The following is a 17,971-nucleotide window of genomic DNA, read 5'->3' as shown; positions in this document are numbered from 1 at the left end:
TTCTGTCCCCCCCCCTCCATACATAAACCTCTGAAAATAATTAAAGGGTAGTTCCAGCAAACTGCCGGTCTGTCGTTTATTATAGAAATGTTAATTGGTGACGACGTTGAATGATTTCTCATTATGTACATATAGGAGAAGTCACTAATATCATTTGGTGCTCGGACGGAACTCGCCATCATTGCTCTTTTAGTAAATGAACGCGAACGGGAAATCTTTACACATCATTATTGTGCAGTAGGTGTGTGAACATTATTCCACCAAAAATTCCTTACCGGTGCGCCTGAAATCAACAAGTGCTTAGTCTTTCCAGAGGGTGGCTGGTGATGTGGTGGCACATTTCTTCTGCGTCAACGCCTTTGACACAGTCTGCCAATGTAACGTTGACCCCTTTACCATCTTCAATTTCCCGATACGAGACCACAGGAGGACGATGAGGCACACAGGTGTGCAGAAACAGGAAACAGTAACACAGCATTGACATGCAAGCCATGTCCCTCAGACAGACCGACCCTAAGTCTCTGTGCCAAATTCTGGGCTCAGGCCCCTATTCATTTATTCCGCACAATTCCACCTTGGCAGAGCAGAATGGCAGAACAACCGGACCAGGACACTAATTGGTAAGCACTATTCTCATCTTGTATTTGTATTCTCATCTTGTATGTTTTTTCTTTAAAAAGCTAATAGTACTATTCTTTGTGCTTCTACAGAAAATGGATGGGTACCTTATAATCCCCCCTCCCTATTCCCAGTTCGACCCCTGTAAACCAGCAGCAGTACAATCGACCCCATGCTGCCGCTTCCAGTTTGACAAAATACTTTCAGTACACTAAAAAGTCATTTCAGGTTTCTTCACGCGTTTGGCGGCAATATAGTTGCATACTGTGTGTGGCACAATCCGATGAATGAGGGAGGATTTCTCATTTTAAATGTGAATGCGATGGAGGAAGATGGTCGTTTGCCGCAGGCCGAGGACAACGAGCCGATGGAGACGGCGCTACGACAGCGGCAAATGACTGTTGGTCAGCATTTTCTGGTACGTACGTTCCACTTCTATCAAGCATCACGTGAAACGGTGGACAACGACGGATGAGACATTCATTTTAATATGATTCTTTAATTAGTGATGTCCCCCCTTGCTCTGGGTTTGCGTCTGCGGTTACTTTGCAATTAGGTGGAGGGTGTAGATTTAGAAGAGCACATGGTGCCGCAGTATTTGTCAGTGTGTTACCCAGGTTTGCTTTGAGGTCGTGCTTTGGGCCTTTTTTTAAAAAAACATTAGCGCCATCTAGTGGGGTCAGAAAATATAGCAAATGGTTCATGAAGCTTTACTTGGCCACCACTAGTATTCTGCTCCTGAGTCATCATAACGATGTAGCACATCACCAAGGCTTTCACACTCCACTGCTGGCTCTCTCATTGCCCCTGATACGCCACTCTTCCAGGTATTTAAGGTTAATTTGCTATCCATTTACATTTTTTTTTATTTCCAATTTTCAGATCTGCCACTTAAAGTCGCAAACGAGAACCGATACACATCCGCTCCATTGTTACTTTCATCGTTGTACGACGAGAAACAAAGTGACTTCAGTGAGCTGGGAATTACCTTCATCGGTCTGAAGGCCCCCCGATTCTCCAAGCACATCCACCGAAGTTGACACTCGGTCTCCCAAGAGTGTCGTTTTCAGGAACGGCAAAGGCGGAGCACCATGGCTGAAGCGCCCCTGTGGCCTTTGAAGAGTCTGGCTTTCATGGAGGTTCCCAAGTTCCGGCATTTAAACTTCAGATCCATCCCCCCTCCATTGACACCTTCCCATAGCATTCAGATCCGGGCCGATTTCCTCTCATATCTTAACTTCTCTTTCTGTCTCAGTCTTCAATGTTCTTGACACAAAAGGAACCCAACAACAACTTCTCACTGAAATTGGGATGCAGACACTACTGCTTGCCATCATTTGTGACCTTCATCCATCCTCAAATGACTTTTTCATACTGGATTGCTGTGACATGACACTGGCTGATTCTCTAATTGGTAACCATTCCACGCTTAACGGCGTAGATATGTGGCTGTTAGCGGCAGTGACTAGCAATTAGTTTTGAATGATACCTATGCTACAGCGCAGTGTTTCTCAGAACAGTCTTCAGGGACTCCCAAACAGTTAAGGTTTTTGCTTCCTCCCAACTGTCAGGGATTGAGGAGGGAGCAAAAATGTGGACCGTCTGGGGGTCCCTGAGGACTGGTCTGAGAAACACTGCTATAGCATATATATTTGGTTGGATGGTGTAGTTAATTGCACTATTTCACAGGATATCTAATGGTTGGGTGCATTTGCTTATTTACAGGATTGTTTTGAATGAAGAGGAAAAATACAGAGGCACCGCAAGTGAATTTATTGATTTAAACATAATACCTCCACAGGCGTAAAATGAAGTGAGTGAGCCTTCAAACTAATTTTAAAGATCAGAGAAAATTGATGTTACGTAAATGAGTTTGTTAGTTACCCGTCTACAGTTGTCTGTGCAGTTACGCAATCTAAAAACAAAAAAAATTAGGTTCGAGCTTCAAAATTCTACCAAGGGTTAGTAATGCAGTGGTAGGTAATTACTTGAGGTCTGTCAGCTATAGGCTATAAAAATGCTAATTTAAAGTAATAAGAATTTAGTTTAATGTGAGTAATAGAAAAGGCGCCGTCGCTGTATAAATTTGGCTTTCGGCTCCCCAGGCATCCAGTTCTGCAGCAAGTGTTTGGATTTAGATGTGAGGTAAAGGCAGGTATGGCGGCAATTTACTGTTCTTTACTCCCTCGTGTGAGCCTCGTGATTAAGGCCTTCGACGTACTTTACACCATGGTGACCATTTTAGAGCTCTGCTTAGCGCAAATGCGCCGCTGTGCAGGTATGGACCTCAAACGCTAGGTGGCAGTGTTGAGTTCATATAAGGAGGCAAAATGCAAAAAGACATTTCAGACCATACTTTGGAATAAATAATGACCGAAACCAAAAATCCTGCAGGAGTTGGAATAAAACATTTCTCAAATTACTGTAGCGAAAGCCCACGAGGACTTGAATTACCCTAAATATATAGCCCAGGTTTTATTTGTTATTTGGCCCAAGTGGGACCCTTATATGGCCAATGAAAGAAGCCTAGAGGGGAGACCCTTGGGTTTGGTCCTCAGAAACAAACCTACATTAATGGGAAACCTAAGCAGGACCCAGAAATGGCCAATCATGTAGCCCGATGGGGTTGGCCTGTCTAAAACACAGCTATGTTAATGCTGCCCAAGTGCGACCCAGATATAGCCAAAGAAATAGCCCCCCAAAAAAACCCATCCGAGATCCCAAGAACCCCCGTAAGACCATGCAGCTGGGCTTCGGCGATTCTTCTGATGAGCCCAAAGGGCACCCAGTGCCAGCGCTAAGCTCTAGCCCAGTTAGAACCCAGGAAACCCATGTAAAGACCAGGTGGGGCCCCCGTGGGGCCCCTCTGAGGCCCCCGTGGACATGCATGGCTGGGTTATTAGGCGGCCTCTAGTTGGCGGCGACTTTGGACATTTTTCCAAAACGTCCAGGCTTTTATCTGGGTCTCAGCAATTGCCGCTAAACGCTTAACCTGTACTGCTCCAGCGAAACATGTAGCTGCAAAACTGTAACACCCTCCGGAGCAGTTAAGTATTTGCATGCCAAACATGCAAAGCCACAACTTCCACAGCGATAGACTGTCGAGCCCACAGCTAATCTGTAAGAAAATGCAAAGAATAAAATGACAACTGCAAGCCTATTAGGCATTAAAAAGCCCTCGTTATCATCTGTATGCTATGAATTGCAATTTGATTTCATTACTTTCCTTAGTCAATATTCATAACGTAGCGAAATTTCATCTCAGAAATTAATAGAAGAGCTATCAAGATATGTCAGACTTGTTTAGTAATTTTTGGTAGTGATAAGTGGAAATAAGAATGCAAAATGTAATTTGTTTATCAGTAGAGTCTGCCTCATTCTCTGTAGATCAGGTTGGAAGACATTATGGATTAAATCAATGGTACAACACCTGGGTTCCGTAGAACAATCCAGACACTCAGTCTCTTCAGGTGGAAAATCCAGATAAACATTCCCACCAAGTGTCTGTCTTAAAAATAACTAATGAACAGGTGAGTTACGTCGCCTATAACAGGTCAAGGAAGGATGATTGAGATTTCAGAGAGGGACTCGCTGTGAAGGGTTCATTTGAAGCACGGTAGACTAGTCTTGACACCAGTGTTCCAAGTCTGATTGAGACTTGTTAAGCCTGATTAACCTAACAGTCACTAGGAGAGACACGAATCACAAGGTAAACACTCAAATTCCACTATCCCACTCAGGAAAAGCTTTGCCATTCACCTCATACTGAGCCCGTTCTGAGCAGCTCAATGTCCAATGGTAATATGAACATATCATTTCACAACAGCAGTGCATTGTACACAAGTTCGACCTTATTCTATATCCCGTGATGAATTGCTTATTAAATGAAAAAGTTCTTTGTATAAATTAATCCAGCAGCAGAAACATTTTATAAACAGGAGACCATTACATGCGTCTGTGTCGAAAAAAAGACTGCAGGGAAGATTAAAAAGCTTCAGGAAGTGACCTGAATCTTCGGAGAAAAATCAGAGGAAAGAAGCGCAGTGTTTGGGGGACGGCAGCAAGGAGACAGAGAACAGGCTGCCCGGGCAATAAAGGAGGGATAAGTAACATTTCTACGTTATAAATGTAGAGCAGGAAGGCAGGAAATGGTAATAAAAATAGAAAAATTGTAGAAGTGAGACAGAGAAGCCAAGGGGCTGTAGAAGTAGAGCAGACGAGGAAGAGCACAGATAAAATGTCAGGATCAGCTACCGGGGGGTTTAAAAGCGACGCGTGATGAGGGAGCCAAAATGCCCCGTGTGATATCCAGGCCGGGACTAGCAGTCCACAGCGGCCAGCGGACCAGTCGGGACCAGCGAGCGGCCAGCAGAGTCGAATCGGCAGACATGCATAACCACCATAACCCACCCCCCCCATGTCCCATGCCACCTAATGGTGACAGCTCTATTAATCTCTCTCATATCGCTGCCTGCTCTCAGCAGCTATCAAAGGCGGAGAGATCTGGATTACAAGATGCACTAGGGCTAGTGATGGGGCTGAAGAAAGTAAGATGACCGAGGGGGGGGGCGAAGGAGAGAGAGAGAGACTTAGGGAGAGTGTAGGTGCAAGATGGTAAGAGGAGAAGAAAATGGGGGAAAGACGTACAACAGATCCGAGCTGCAGCACACTGACTGGCCAGCAGATGGTGCTAGGGAGCGCATAGCCATTTTTCAGGTGGTGGGGGGCACAGCCTGATAGGACACACATGCCAGCCACCGGCAAGGCAGCACGCCTCTGGCTCCACAAGCAAAGGCCAATCAGTGCTACAGACAACCGACACTCCGTCACTGACACCGAGCTTGTTTAACGGATTTTAAAACGGCCAACGCCTAAATATGAGGAGAGGGTAAAATCTGCTGCCTCAAGGTAAAGGTGGCCTTCTCTGGACACACCCGCATCCAAACTAGTGCACCTGGCGCACTACTGCCCCGCTCTATATATTCAAATAACATTTGGTCCACACAATGTGGTAAATACACCCCCCCTCCCCCCACATACACAGACTTCCTGTTCAGAATAAACGCAATAACTCATTGGTTTGTCAGTATTATTGTGTTTGATTGGACATTCATCCACGCATGAGTACAAACTGCCTTCCTCACTCACCCTACCTCATCTCCACTAGGATAAATTCAGACAGCTAACACATTTTTTTTCCAAAGTGTATTTTTCTCATCTTTGATTTATATATATATATATATATACACATATATAAAAAACAAAACATAGCCATATTCAAGTTTTAAAGCCTGCATCACCAGCCAGTAATTGCCATCTTCCATCAATTTTACATTCAGAAAAAAAACTGTTTATACAGCATCACCCTGTAGTCCGGTTAAATCCCTCTGCTCAGAGAAGAGCTTGTTAAAGCAGGAAGTCCACCAGACTACCAAGAAGGTCAAAAAGCGTAAGTGCTATATGGGATGGGTCCGTTGCACAGATATGCTACAGTTACACCCTCAGCCACGAGGGGGCAGCATTAAGCTGAAAAAGTCTTCATTCGCCTGTCAGGGTGGGACAGCAGGGGAAACGGACCAGTGAAGACAATGGCTGAGCGGAATTTCCTCAGCAGAGGAAATAAGGCCGACTGTGTGAAACGTTCAAGAATGTACATGGCCTCAGCAGTAAAAAGGTGAACAAAATGAGTGAACATCTAGGCATGTTTAAACCCAACCCTATCAGGCCCACAAACAGCTTTCAGCAATGGAATTGAACAGCACCAGGGCGCATCGGCACTGCATTGGACCGGGCCAGGTCCATCATGCCCTCCCCCCCCCCCCCCCAGGGTTCCCATGACAACCCAAAGAGGAACTCGTGGGAGGTAGAGGGAGTGCTTCCAGGAACACCTTTGGAAGCTGGGCACCTGAAGACGACCAAGATGGTGCTAGCAGGGTACTGATACAGTACAGGGCGGGGACAGGACTGCAATCCTGTCTCAGTGCTATAGGGACACAATTCGGGTAATGCCAAGATATGTGCCAAACATGTCTCCAAGGAAACCGTTGGCATGGATACACTGGAGTGGGTTTGGCCACCCGCAGATGGGTGTGGCCTCTTGCACGTGGGCATGGTGACCATGGGCAGGTCTCCTATGAATGGACAGGGTTTTGTGGAGGTTGGAGGCCACAGAGGCTACAAACCGGAGTCCCAGTAGAGATGCAGGTCTGCACTGTCCAGAAAGTCTGCTGAAAAGACGTTGGAGGGCGTGTGGGAGTTAAGGGGGGTGAGCGCATGGACACTGCTGCTCCCGCTAGGCCCCCCGCCCATGGTAATGTCCAGCCAGTCCATGTTGTCCAGGGCGGGGTCTCCAAATTCCAATCCGGGCACATTGGAGCTGAAGTTCAGCTCGCAGGTGTCCATTGGAGTAGGGGGGTGATCCAGGATGCTGGAGGTGCTCAGCATTTGGCTGTGGAGGTCATCGATGAGGGGGAGCGGCCCATCGGGCTCCGCCCCCAATAGAGGCTTTCCCGTGGTGCTCTCCAGGAAGTCCTCCAGACGACCACTCTCCACGCACGGCCCGTCCCCCAACTTGGGGGGCGATGGCGGTGGCGAGACCGCCACAGGATCGTGCAAGAGGTGCGGAGGGGAGCTGGGAGGAGACAGAGGAGGGGGGCTGGCTTGAGGGCGGGAGTGGGAGGGGCCGAAGTCAGATTTAAAGCCCGCAGGGATTTCTGAGAAAGAGAGAACATTTTATTAAAAACAGAATATAAATATAGAAACCAAAATGGAGATGGCCTGATCAGCAAATTGTGAGGGGAGTTTTGGAGGAACTCTGTGATAATGGACAATGGAACTGCAAACCGCTATACAACACAAGAGGCTGCTGCGCGCGGGACTCCCATACCTCCGCTCCGGATGAGGATTTCCAGCAGGTCGTCCATCTGCTGACTGCAGCAGCCGTTCTCCTGGGGGCAGAAGGTCCGTGAGGGCGAGACCATGCGGAGAAGGGCAGCCGTGTATGTGATGATGGGCCGGCAGACGGTGGACCTACCTTAGCGTGTGGCGTCGTGGGGGAGCTCTGCTTGCTGGCTGGGGAGGGAGAGCTGAACAGGGTGTTTTGGTCGCGGTTCGAATTCACAACCCCCTGGAAAAAAAGCAAAGAAAACCATGAACTAGACAGTTTTTACGCAAAAACATAAAATGCGGCAAAGAAACGTTAGAAGTCAAAGTTCCCTCAGATATATGATGCACTGAGCTGATCGTTCTCACCAGTCATACTGCAAATGAGAAGGCAATAAACAGAATATAAATACTGAGACACACAGGCAGACATTTCAGGTCCAGAAAGTAAAAATCCAAGCCAGGATTTTGCATCAACCAACCAGTTGAGTCCTCCGTGAATGTGGCTCTTTATATTCAACTGGTTGGTTGATGCAAAATCCTGGCGTGGATTTTTACTTTCTGGACCTGAAATGGCCACCTCTGCTGAGACATATGAACAATATAATCATGACATTTTAAGACATGGATATTAAAACAGACAAGAAATACAGGTAACCACTCAATTCTGTGCAGGTAAAGCAGTTACGGAGAAAAGACGGATGGAAAATGCAGAAGGATGAAGGTGTTTAAACAGCCAGACAGACAGCGTAGCATCACCTTGTGGGCGGGAGAGGAGGGTTCTGCGTGTTCGGAGGGGGGCGTGCTGTCACTGTGGAAGAAAGGCTGTAGTTTCGGTGGAGCGGAGAGAGACACCAAGGGCCCCCGTGAGCTGTTGGCCTGAATGTGGAGCCCCACCTTCCCTCCCTGAAAGGGACACAGGCAGGAATTTGGCAAGGCTTCGCTTAAGAGATGTCAGGGAGGATGCTTGATGCACCAATATGGCCGCCTTATACTCAGGGATGGATTTAACTGGTACGCAAGTACACATTCACCTTTAAAAATGACAATCGATTGTCCGTAAAAGAGCAAATGCATACTGGTGTGCTTTGCGCTGATATGAAAACAAAATACAATGCATTTAAATCTTTATATGCTAACTGTACTTCATTTGCGGTATACAGGTTAAAATGCAAGGTATTTTATTGTCATAGCAGCGCAAATGCACATAAAACAAGTACGAATTTACGCTTTTACAAACAATCGATTGTCAGCGTATCACTTTTAACCCTCTGGGGTCGAGTACTTTTCGCGTCTATTTTAGTTTATATCTCGCTGAAATCTTAATGTAGAAACATGAAAAAAAAAACACTGACTAAATCCATAACCTGTCTTCTTTTCAAAATGTCCAGTGTCGGAAGTATTAAAGCTTTTAGAAGTTAGGTTAAATGGCCAAAAAAACCATGTCACCTTTCTTTGTTTTACCTGCATCGGGGGTGTGTAGTGCCGCCCTCACCTGAAGATCGCTATTCGCATTCTAAATAGCCGCATTACCGCATATTCAAATCGCATTCGCATGGTAATTTGATGAACAACGCAGCAGTGAAACGCAATCCAGATACATCCCCATCAGCGCTAAAAAAGGGGGGAGGATGTGGCCAGGTGTGAATGGCTCATGCATACACATGAGAGCTACTAAATATTCAATGGCAGGAGACCAGAAATAGTGACATGAGTTAGATTTTTCTTATTTATTTATCCAACTGAATGTTGCAACTGCACCATTTAGTCATCTTCATGTAGCCAAGACTTTGGTGATCAGATATCTGGGATTAAAACAAACTTCCACCATTGCTAACTATGTACTTTTATAATGTTTCTGCATGTGTTCCATTCCACTGCATTTTGCAATGTCTATACTTTGATGTCAAATTACAAACTTCACATAAATCTGACATATTTACAAAGTACATTAAAATAAAGATGAGTTTAATGCCAAAACAAATATATAAGAAATAATTTATTTGCCATGAATTAAGTTTATGATATTTGAAGAAATGTGTGACCATGCCCCAGTCAGTGAAAGTGTGTTTCTTATCCCTAGACCCCAGAGGGTTAAAGGTGAATGCGTACTTGTGTAGCAATTATGTCCATCCCTGCTTGCACTGCTCATAGCAACACTGGGTGGAGTCAGGCCTTGAACCCTACCTTTGTGATTGGGCAGTCAACGGGGCTAGGTTTCACTGTCTGTTCAGATTGGTTGTTGGTGTCCATAAGAGGTGGTGATTGGCTAGAGGTTTTGCAGGGTGTGGACTGTACCCGCTTAGCAGTGGGTAACAATGGAGCACGTGGGCAAACAAATGGGCAAAAGAGGGCAGTAATTAAATACCATAATTAGGCATCTCTGAAAAGCCAGAAACACAAAACCTGACACTGAGCCCTCCTACCTGCAGCGTGATTCGCCCAGCCCCTTTGCCATGTGGGGCGCTGCGACTGGTCACTGCAATCAGGTAGTGGTTGCCGTTGCCGTCAGTCAGCAGGGTTGGGGGCGGGTTCAACTTAAGAAGGTCCAACGGGAAAGAGGAGGTGAGGGTTGAACTGGTAGCTTGTTGACTTACGAGTACCTGAGAAATGGGGGGAAGGAAGATCTTTAAGAATCTTTAATGCTAAAAAAAATGTTGCCGGCAATATTTCACAAATACTGCACAACATTCATCTTTAACATACAGATTTACACCCAATTTCACAGCTTGATTTTTACTGGAACAACTGGAGTGAAACGCTTTGAGCACCACTGTGTGACGGAACATTCCAGGTGTGGCCACCGACGCATCCTGGGATAGCTGACACTGACCTGCTGTAATCCAGCCTTTGATGGCTGCTGCTCCTCAGCTGATTGCTGGGGTACATGCAGGCCCTGGTCCAGCTGCAAGGAGGGACCCTCAGGTAGCTTGGTCTCCGCGCCCTCCTCCTCCCTGACCTCCTCAGAGGGCTCCTCCTTGACGTCCCCTGGCGCCTGCCCTCCCCTCTTGCCCTGCTCCAGCTGCGAGCGCAGCGACTCCACCAGCCGTTGCTTCTGCTGCAGCATGCGTGTCAGCTCCTCGATCTGCTTGTCCTTCTCCTGCAGCATCTGGTCCTTGTCCAGGGACTCCCGCGGGGGGGCCGTGCCAGCTTGCCGGGAGAAGCGGCAGGCCCCCACCCCGGAGTGCTCCTCTTTGATGGAGGCGGGGTGCTGGGGGGAGGCGTGCAGGCTGAGCTGCGTCAGGGGGGCGCTCACCTGTTAGCAGTTAGCAGAAATGCCACAAAGCGGCAGTCAGTAAGGACTCACCATCTGGAGTCACGTGTCAATGTAGTACCGGTCGTAAACAGTGGGGGCAGCAGAGATCTATAGCGTTTGGTGGACTACTTTATGAAGGAAAGAAGAAAAGTGTCATGTTTAAATCTCAAGAGATGTCTTGCCATTTTAAACCAAATTAATTCAGGTGAACATGCAGGAAAGAGGAGAAAAAAAAATAGGTTAAAGATAATTACATTAAACGAAGTACAACTCTGTGAGCAGGGAAAATGGCTTTGGATACGACTGCCACAGCAATCATCCTTTCCCTTGTAAGTCGTCTCATAAATCAGAAGCTAAGCGTTTATGACAGTCGTAAAGAGGCCGTGAAAAATCATGAGGTTCTCAAGGAAGTAGTCAAGCATGGGGGAGAGCTATCAGAAACACAATTATGTTAACAAAATATGCAAAAAAATTCACTGAGCTCTCTAATCTGTAGGGAAGTCATGCGACTACATGAGGAAGCTGCACACTGGTGGAAACCTTAAGTGTGAAAATGCGCTGCCGGCCCGGGACTTACCGACTCCCCGAACACGTCACCGCTGCAGCTGGCCTCGTCGGGGCTCATGCCGGCCACGGAGCGCTCGGAGGCGGCGGGCGACATGGGCGGGGACGAGCTCGTGCTGCCAAACAATATCGTGGGAGGCAGGCTGCTCCGACTGGTTGTCAAAGGTAAGGTCCCCGTGCCCACTTCTCCCGATTGGTGGATTCCTAAGCCGGGGCAAGAGCCAGTGGGCAAGCTGGTTTTTGTACCCCCGCCCCCTCCAGCTCCCCATTGGCTGAGCTCGTGGTGGTTCCTCAGCCTCTCGATGAGGTCGCTCTTGGTTCCCGACACTGGCAGGCTCCGCAGCTTGAGCTCGTGCTTCAGCTCTGCGACCTGAAGGGGGCGACAGAATGCAGCAACCGTTCACCTGGTGACAAAAGCACACAGTCTCCCAATCTCCCACAACACAATGAGTGGCCACTTGATAAGATGCCCCTATACAGCACCAGGTGCAACTTCCTTGCTTTATAAATCGATGAGTTATGCATTCAGAGAAGCCTTTCCACACACCACCTTTGTACGGAGATACTTTTGCACTCTCTTTGCTTTGTCAAGTCACCTCTGACCTTACTAATCAATAAAGTATTTTCGGCCTCAGAGCTACCGCTGATGGGATTTTTTTTATCACACCATGCTCTGTAACCTATAGATGCCGTAGTGGGAGATTCCCCACAGGGTGACTGTTTGACATACTAAGCCGCACAGTACCTGAATTCCCCAACCCTGTCTACATTCTCTGTGTTTTCATTAACAGCCACATAATTGGCTGTTAATGCTGATGTACCGGGGGTACCTATCTTACTGGCCACTGAGGATACTTCCAAGGCGATCTGGCCCACCTTCAAATCATCCAGGTTAGGAGGCAGAGCTCCGGGTTTGGCACCCCCAACGGGGGGCTGGCTCTGGCGACTCGGCCCATTCTGACTGGAGGATGGGGAAGTCGAGCCGGGCACGGGACGAGGCTGGGATTGGGCGTTGGAGGAAGCGGACGGTTGATCGCCTGAGGGTCTGTAGAGGTTGAGAGAGGAATATATGGCGAATAATTAACGATCGATGAGACGGTGTGGGTGGATGGGTGGGTGGCATGGTTAGAATTGGGGAAATGAGATTTCGGACATCGCTGTGGGTGGAATTATTGGGTGCTCTCAGTTCCTGGCTGGTTTAGAGGAAATCAATAAAGTAGGCGAAGCAGACGTTTTATGGATTAGCAGCACATGACAATGCTCTTACTGACTCTTGGTGTGGCAGCGTCACACACATGCACAGACTCACTTGGGTGGAGCAGGCAAGATGGTGTGGTAGTTATAGTGATGTTGGTGCTGATGGTTGAGGATCTGCAGCTGCAGGAAGAGCTGCTGTTGCTGCAGCAGCTTGGCGTAGGAATCGTCCAACTGGGGCGGCGGCTCACGCTCCGCCTTCTGGTCGGGGGGGATGTACTGGTGGTACTTGAGTTTCTTCACCTTGGGCTTGCTCTCCTTGGGCTTCTTGGAGCGCTGCGAGGGCCGGTCTGAGCTGGACTTGGACTGGGACTGCTGGTGGAGGAGAGGCGCCGGTATGGGACATTGGACACGGTTTAAAACCCACTCGACGCAGCATAGGGCATAGGGCACCACTCACCTTAATCAACCCAGAGGCAGAGCGGGAGGACACTGGTGCCACACCATTGGTCAGCCTCTGTGTGTGGATTGGCTCAGAGGCGGGGAGAGGAGTGAGGGGCAGCGCCTAATAGAATAATAATGAGCGACTTAAGGGCAAGTAGCGTCATGGAAGCAACGTATGAAATTACTCCGCAGGGTGTAAGAAGTCCTCTAAATAGAGGGTACAGAGAGCTGGCTAAGCGATTAGCACGGACGGGGCCCGCACCTGTGTGGGGGAGGAGCCACTGCGGCTGGGCCTGCTCGTGTCTGGGGGAGAGTCCTGGCTGGCAGGGTGATCCGGGGATAGGGCATCGCTGCTATCCTCATCCAGTGAAGAGCTCTCTGCCGTCCCCTTCAGGCAGTCCGTCTCGACTGGAGGAATGGGTCAGATGAATGAAAGGGGCATTAGGGTATTGAGTCATCGTGACTGGTTACATAGGAATAGACAGGAGACGGACGCAAAACGACAAACGGATCAGCCCGTTATCCTACATACCATCCAACATGCTAATGCTGTACTCCGACACACTTCGCTCTCCTTTCACCGACTGTGCTCACCTTCAAACACCCTGCCCCCCCCACTGCCCTAACAGCCACATCACTGAACTCTGCCCCCATGTCCTAGAGCAGTGTTTCCCAACCTTTTTTGAATTGTGTACCCCCTGAGAGATTTTCTCATACCACAAGTACCCCCTTTGTCAAATGTGTTGATGATTCAATAAAAGTAGAACGTACAACTGATTATCAAATTTAAAACATTTTATTAAATCTCCATAACTTGAACATTTAATTCATTAAGCAACACATCCCAGATAGATTTTCTTTCTATACCAGGGCACAGCTAATGGAATGGCTGATAATATTTACCCATCATCAGGGAAATTAAATATAAAAAATTTTTCCACGTACCCCCTGTAATGTGCTCGCGTACCACTAGGGGTACGCGTACCCCCGGTTGGGAATCACTGTCCTAGAGCATCACCCTGGCTACTCCAAGCGTCCCTCTGGCCTCTTCCAAATTTATGCAACGGCAAAGACAGGCAGCGGCACTCAGAAGCAGTACAGGGCTGTACCTAAGAGGGTGTTCTTGATGGTGGAGTACACGGGCAAGATGTTCTTGTGGATGAGCTCCATGGGACCTGGCCGGTGGGAGATCTTGTCGTTGAGGTCGTCGGCCAGGCGGGCCCTCTTCAGTCGCAACTGCTTGGCCTGCAGGGAAGGCTCCGCCGACGTCTCTACGCGACACAAGGCAGGCGTCACAGAGGACCTACGGTACGGAGTGGGCCCAGGACATTCCGAGCACTCAGAGACAGAAAACGGGTCGCCAGATCCCTCACCCTCCAGGATGTGCATGCGCACCAACTCAGACCTCTCGGGGCGGCTGCGGATCTTCCGCTTCAGATAGTCTTCAGTCTAGGTGGGGCAGAGACAAGGGAGGGGGCATGAGGGGACAAGGCAGCTGGAGAAGTGACTCGATGCCGAGCGGCCCGTCCCGAGCTGGCGGCCTTACCCGCGCTCGTTCCAGACTCTTCCGCTGCTCGTGGAAGGCAGCAGGACTCTTCAGAGCTGCGGAGATGAAGATAAATGGTGAGCTGAAGGAGAATGGAGAACTTGCTCGACTGGAATAAGACATAACATCATACGCTACTTTTGTTATTATTAACCAGCTAAACTTCCTCTTTGGCTGAGCGCTGAAGCGGGTGTCCTTGGCACCCCCCCCCACCTCTGCTGGGGCTCGCCGTGCCCCTCGCTGCAGGACAGAAAGATCCAACTGCGCCACAACACCACCACCGCCTCAAATAACCTAAAACCGAATGCCAAGCGTGGTTCATGCCAAGTAGAATGGTCGCGGCATGAAAGAGGGTGGAAGGTGACATGGACCAGTGGCTCATCGCCCATTTGTACCATTTTCTGCAGGCTGAATGCTTGGCAAATCCACTGCAGATGTTGTGCAAGCCTGTGCCACACCTGCTCTCCCGCTGTTGTTGTGCAACGCCGACTTTACATTTCCTTCATGACTACGGACCTCTCCGAGTTTTACTATTAATTTAATGCCACGGACAAAAACGAGTCTGATTGTGGCTCTCGCATGCGTACCCAGTGTCACAGCCATGCAGACAATTAAGCTGCCTGCATGGAGGTGAGAGCACCAGCAGCAGTGCTTCACCTGGGCTACAGCAGTGCTTCACCTTTCACTGCAAAAAACACTTCTTCAATGCAACGCCTCCTCTTAAGACTGAGGGTGGAAGTATGTCTGGAAGCAACTAGTTGCTCACAGCTTTAGTAACCCCCCTTCACACTGGCTTTGTGCACAGAACCACACGCCCCCCAGCAGTCCCGGCCCCAGCTTCTTCCGGAATTTGGTAGCAGGAACTTAATGCTAGGAACAGAATTGCAGAACCCTCCTGCTGCTGAGGCCGAAGAACTTTCAAAAGGAAGGACACATGGTACGTGCACCTCCACGCTCCCCAATTCTGTGCTCCTGTGCCGTGGCGATCACAGGCCATTTGATTAGAACCTGTGGGCATTCAAATAGAACCTCCGGCTGTTCTTCCAGGATCCGAGGGCATTCACCCACGATTCGAGGCATTCCTTAGCTTTCATTCTGTGTGGTGAGCAGCAAGCCGCCGACTAACACGTTTGGCCTGAAGGGCGGCGCTGTCCCTGCAGACCAGGCTCGTCACCCTCAGGCGATTCTTGGTGCTTAGGAATGATGGAGGCCCGTGGGTTGCCACGGAGACAGCCGGCTGCCGCATGAATTCTGACAGAGCCGACAAGAGCATGATAATGAACAGCAATGTCATCAGTGAGAAAAAGGCAGTGGAAAGGGCCCAAAGAAGCTGCCCCCCTCTTATCAGATGCGCAATTCTAACCCGACGAGTGGGGGACACCCTGGAAGGGGGGAGGGTCGTCAACATTTACAGCGGGAGAGATCAGCACCCCCACTCCCCATGCAGAGAGCAGGCACACAGCTCCTGCCCCCAGAACAGCATGTGTGCTGGCTTTCGTCTTGGTGGGGGGGGCACCATGCATGGACAGAGGACATGTCTCACTGGTGGGGAGCACTAGTGGGTCTGATGGGGACACGGAGAGCCATAGCATTGGGGCTATTTGCTTGTGCATGCATGTGCGTGTGTGTGGGGGGGGGGGAGGGGGTGTGACAGTGAGTAATTGACACCTAGATCTCACACCCTCACAGCCCTAGACTGGTCTTAACTGATCTTCAGCTATGGAGGAAGTGGACAGAAAATGAGAAGCCATGGGCTCTGATAAACGGAACAGGATCCATGACCTGATGCAGCCCCGGCAGCCTGGCTGGGGTGGGGGGGTTCCCTTCTGCAAGACCAGTGACAGCCTCTTAGCCATGGGACAGTGAGAAGGTACCCGACACGACCTGCTTCATCCACCAACGGCTAACTAATAACCCCAGTGTTATCCAAGCGGATCTCAGGTCGGGTCACATGCTAACCAGTAAACACCAGTAAACACAAGGCACCTGCGACATCCCCATTCCATTGGCAGTACTCCCAGTAAAAACCGACACTAAAAACCGACTACAGTACTAGTATAAAAGCACCAAATCTGCAGGAGGCCTTCTGCCTTAAAGGTCTGTCAATGGCAGCGGAGGGTCTAAATGGACACCAAAAGCAAGGGCGCCGGGGTGTGCGGGGGGGGGGGGGGGGGCGCTACCTACAGGGGTAACAGTGCATACAGCAGGCTGAGCGAGAAAAACCACCCTGACACCCCCAGCAGCCCCTCTGAGGGCTTGAGCAGTCACACGGAGACCAGGCGAGTGGGGGGTGAGGACCAGCAGAGCAGAACAGAACTGACGGCAAGGACCGAGATCCATGCACGCCAAGTCGAAAATGCCCAGAGCCCGTAGTGCCTACAGCTGCCGGCCCACGTTTCAGGAGTTGGCGGGACAGTGTTTCACTCAATGGGGGGGTCGCGGGCGAGATCAGCCCCGTTAACGGACGGGTAATGGAGGTTGACAGCCAGGAAAGGGCTAAAGCACACAGAAAAGGTGGAGGATTACTTACGTGGCATGATTCCCTGGTTGACCAGCTCCTCCCGGGTTCGCCTCTGCTGGAGCTTGAGCTGGAGCACTGCATCAGAAAGAGGTGGCAGCAGGTCAGAACGGCGTTAGAAGAGAAACAAAACAAAAAAAAACAAGCAAACGAACTTCCATCGCGGAAGCCCTACAGCAGTCCCACAGCTGGAGGCCGGCGCGGGGCCACCGAACGCCATGCCAGACATCGCACGGCGCGCGGAGCTCTACGCACCCTCTCTCCGGCACGCTGGCTTCTCACCACTATTTGAGTCAGAGGAGGAGTAGAAAAACAGGGTATGAGTGCGATTGTTATGTGTATGTGGGGGGGGGGGGGGGGAGGGGAGGTTGTCACACTTCCTGTTTCTTCATTTTCTTAGAACTGTCCACAAACTTACAACCGTCACTGCAGGCGCCGTGAGACGTAGGCCTCTGGACAGGAGGAGGAAAGTCTCCACGGAATGACATTATGGGTCAGTCTGATCAGAACCAGCCCCCCCATCCTCAACCACCACCCTGCAACAGCTCCCTGTCAGAGCAGAACTTCTCATTTCAGTCTGACACTTCGCGCTCTCACCACTTTTGACAGTATCGCATGCGTTTCTGCACCCGTGTGAGTGTGTGTAGGAGGATGCTGGCCTTTGCGTTTATCTTTCCCTTTTGCTTTTAACGCCAAGCATTGAGACGGGCCATAACCGGCTGTAACACTATGACCGCAGCTGACAGCCGCGTCTGCTTTCCATGAGCCCCAGCAGAATGGACCACAGAAGGCTTGCAGGGTGCACGTCGCTCGAATCCCGGGTGCAGAGGCGCTCAGTGGCCGTTATGGTTATCAGGTTCTCCGAGTCCGTACGCCTATGGCTCCCCTCCCTCTTTCACTACACCAGGGAGTCTCTGTCTGCACCTTCCAGCTCTTTCAACTGCTCATT

At 49.7% G+C, this 17,971-nt stretch overlaps 1 protein-coding gene across 7 annotated transcripts in view; it reads right to left on the bottom strand.

Annotated features, from left to right (window-relative positions):
- Positions 1 to 2,376: 2,376 nt before the first annotated feature.
- The window catches only part of LOC125742201 (myocardin-related transcription factor A-like), a 30,497-nt gene continuing 14,902 nt past the window's right edge, over positions 2,377 to 17,971 (bottom strand). For 2 of the 7 annotated variants that reach the window (XM_049013979.1, XM_049013983.1), the window contains 16 exons: positions 17,035 to 17,100; positions 14,505 to 14,560; positions 14,332 to 14,407; positions 14,068 to 14,229; positions 13,221 to 13,366; positions 12,975 to 13,079; positions 12,630 to 12,889; positions 12,197 to 12,365; positions 11,334 to 11,690; positions 10,334 to 10,756; positions 9,927 to 10,103; positions 9,688 to 9,801; positions 8,260 to 8,406; positions 7,652 to 7,744; positions 7,505 to 7,565; positions 2,377 to 7,331 (listed from right to left, as the gene is read on the bottom strand). In XM_049013979.1, the coding sequence (XP_048869936.1) occupies positions 6,793 to 7,331; positions 7,505 to 7,565; positions 7,652 to 7,744; positions 8,260 to 8,406; positions 9,688 to 9,801; positions 9,927 to 10,103; positions 10,334 to 10,756; positions 11,334 to 11,690; positions 12,197 to 12,365; positions 12,630 to 12,889; positions 12,975 to 13,079; positions 13,221 to 13,366; positions 14,068 to 14,229; positions 14,332 to 14,407; positions 14,505 to 14,560; positions 17,035 to 17,100 (2,951 nt within the window). In that variant the 3' untranslated portion in view covers positions 2,377 to 6,792. Of the gene's footprint in view, positions 7,332 to 7,504; positions 7,566 to 7,651; positions 7,745 to 8,259; positions 8,407 to 9,687; positions 9,802 to 9,926; positions 10,104 to 10,333; positions 10,757 to 11,333; positions 11,691 to 12,196; positions 12,366 to 12,629; positions 12,890 to 12,974; positions 13,080 to 13,220; positions 13,367 to 14,067; positions 14,230 to 14,331; positions 14,408 to 14,504; positions 14,561 to 17,034; positions 17,101 to 17,197; positions 17,342 to 17,971 lie in introns of those variants that run through there. The other 5 variants (XM_049013986.1, XM_049013985.1, XM_049013981.1 and 2 more) reach the window with 5 other exon arrangements.

The sequence above is a fragment of the Brienomyrus brachyistius genome, chromosome 5 (assembly GCF_023856365.1).
Source record: "Brienomyrus brachyistius isolate T26 chromosome 5, BBRACH_0.4, whole genome shotgun sequence".
Taxonomy (NCBI): Eukaryota; Metazoa; Chordata; class Actinopteri; order Osteoglossiformes; family Mormyridae; genus Brienomyrus; species Brienomyrus brachyistius.
This window is presented reverse-complemented; position numbering and strand designations above follow the sequence as displayed.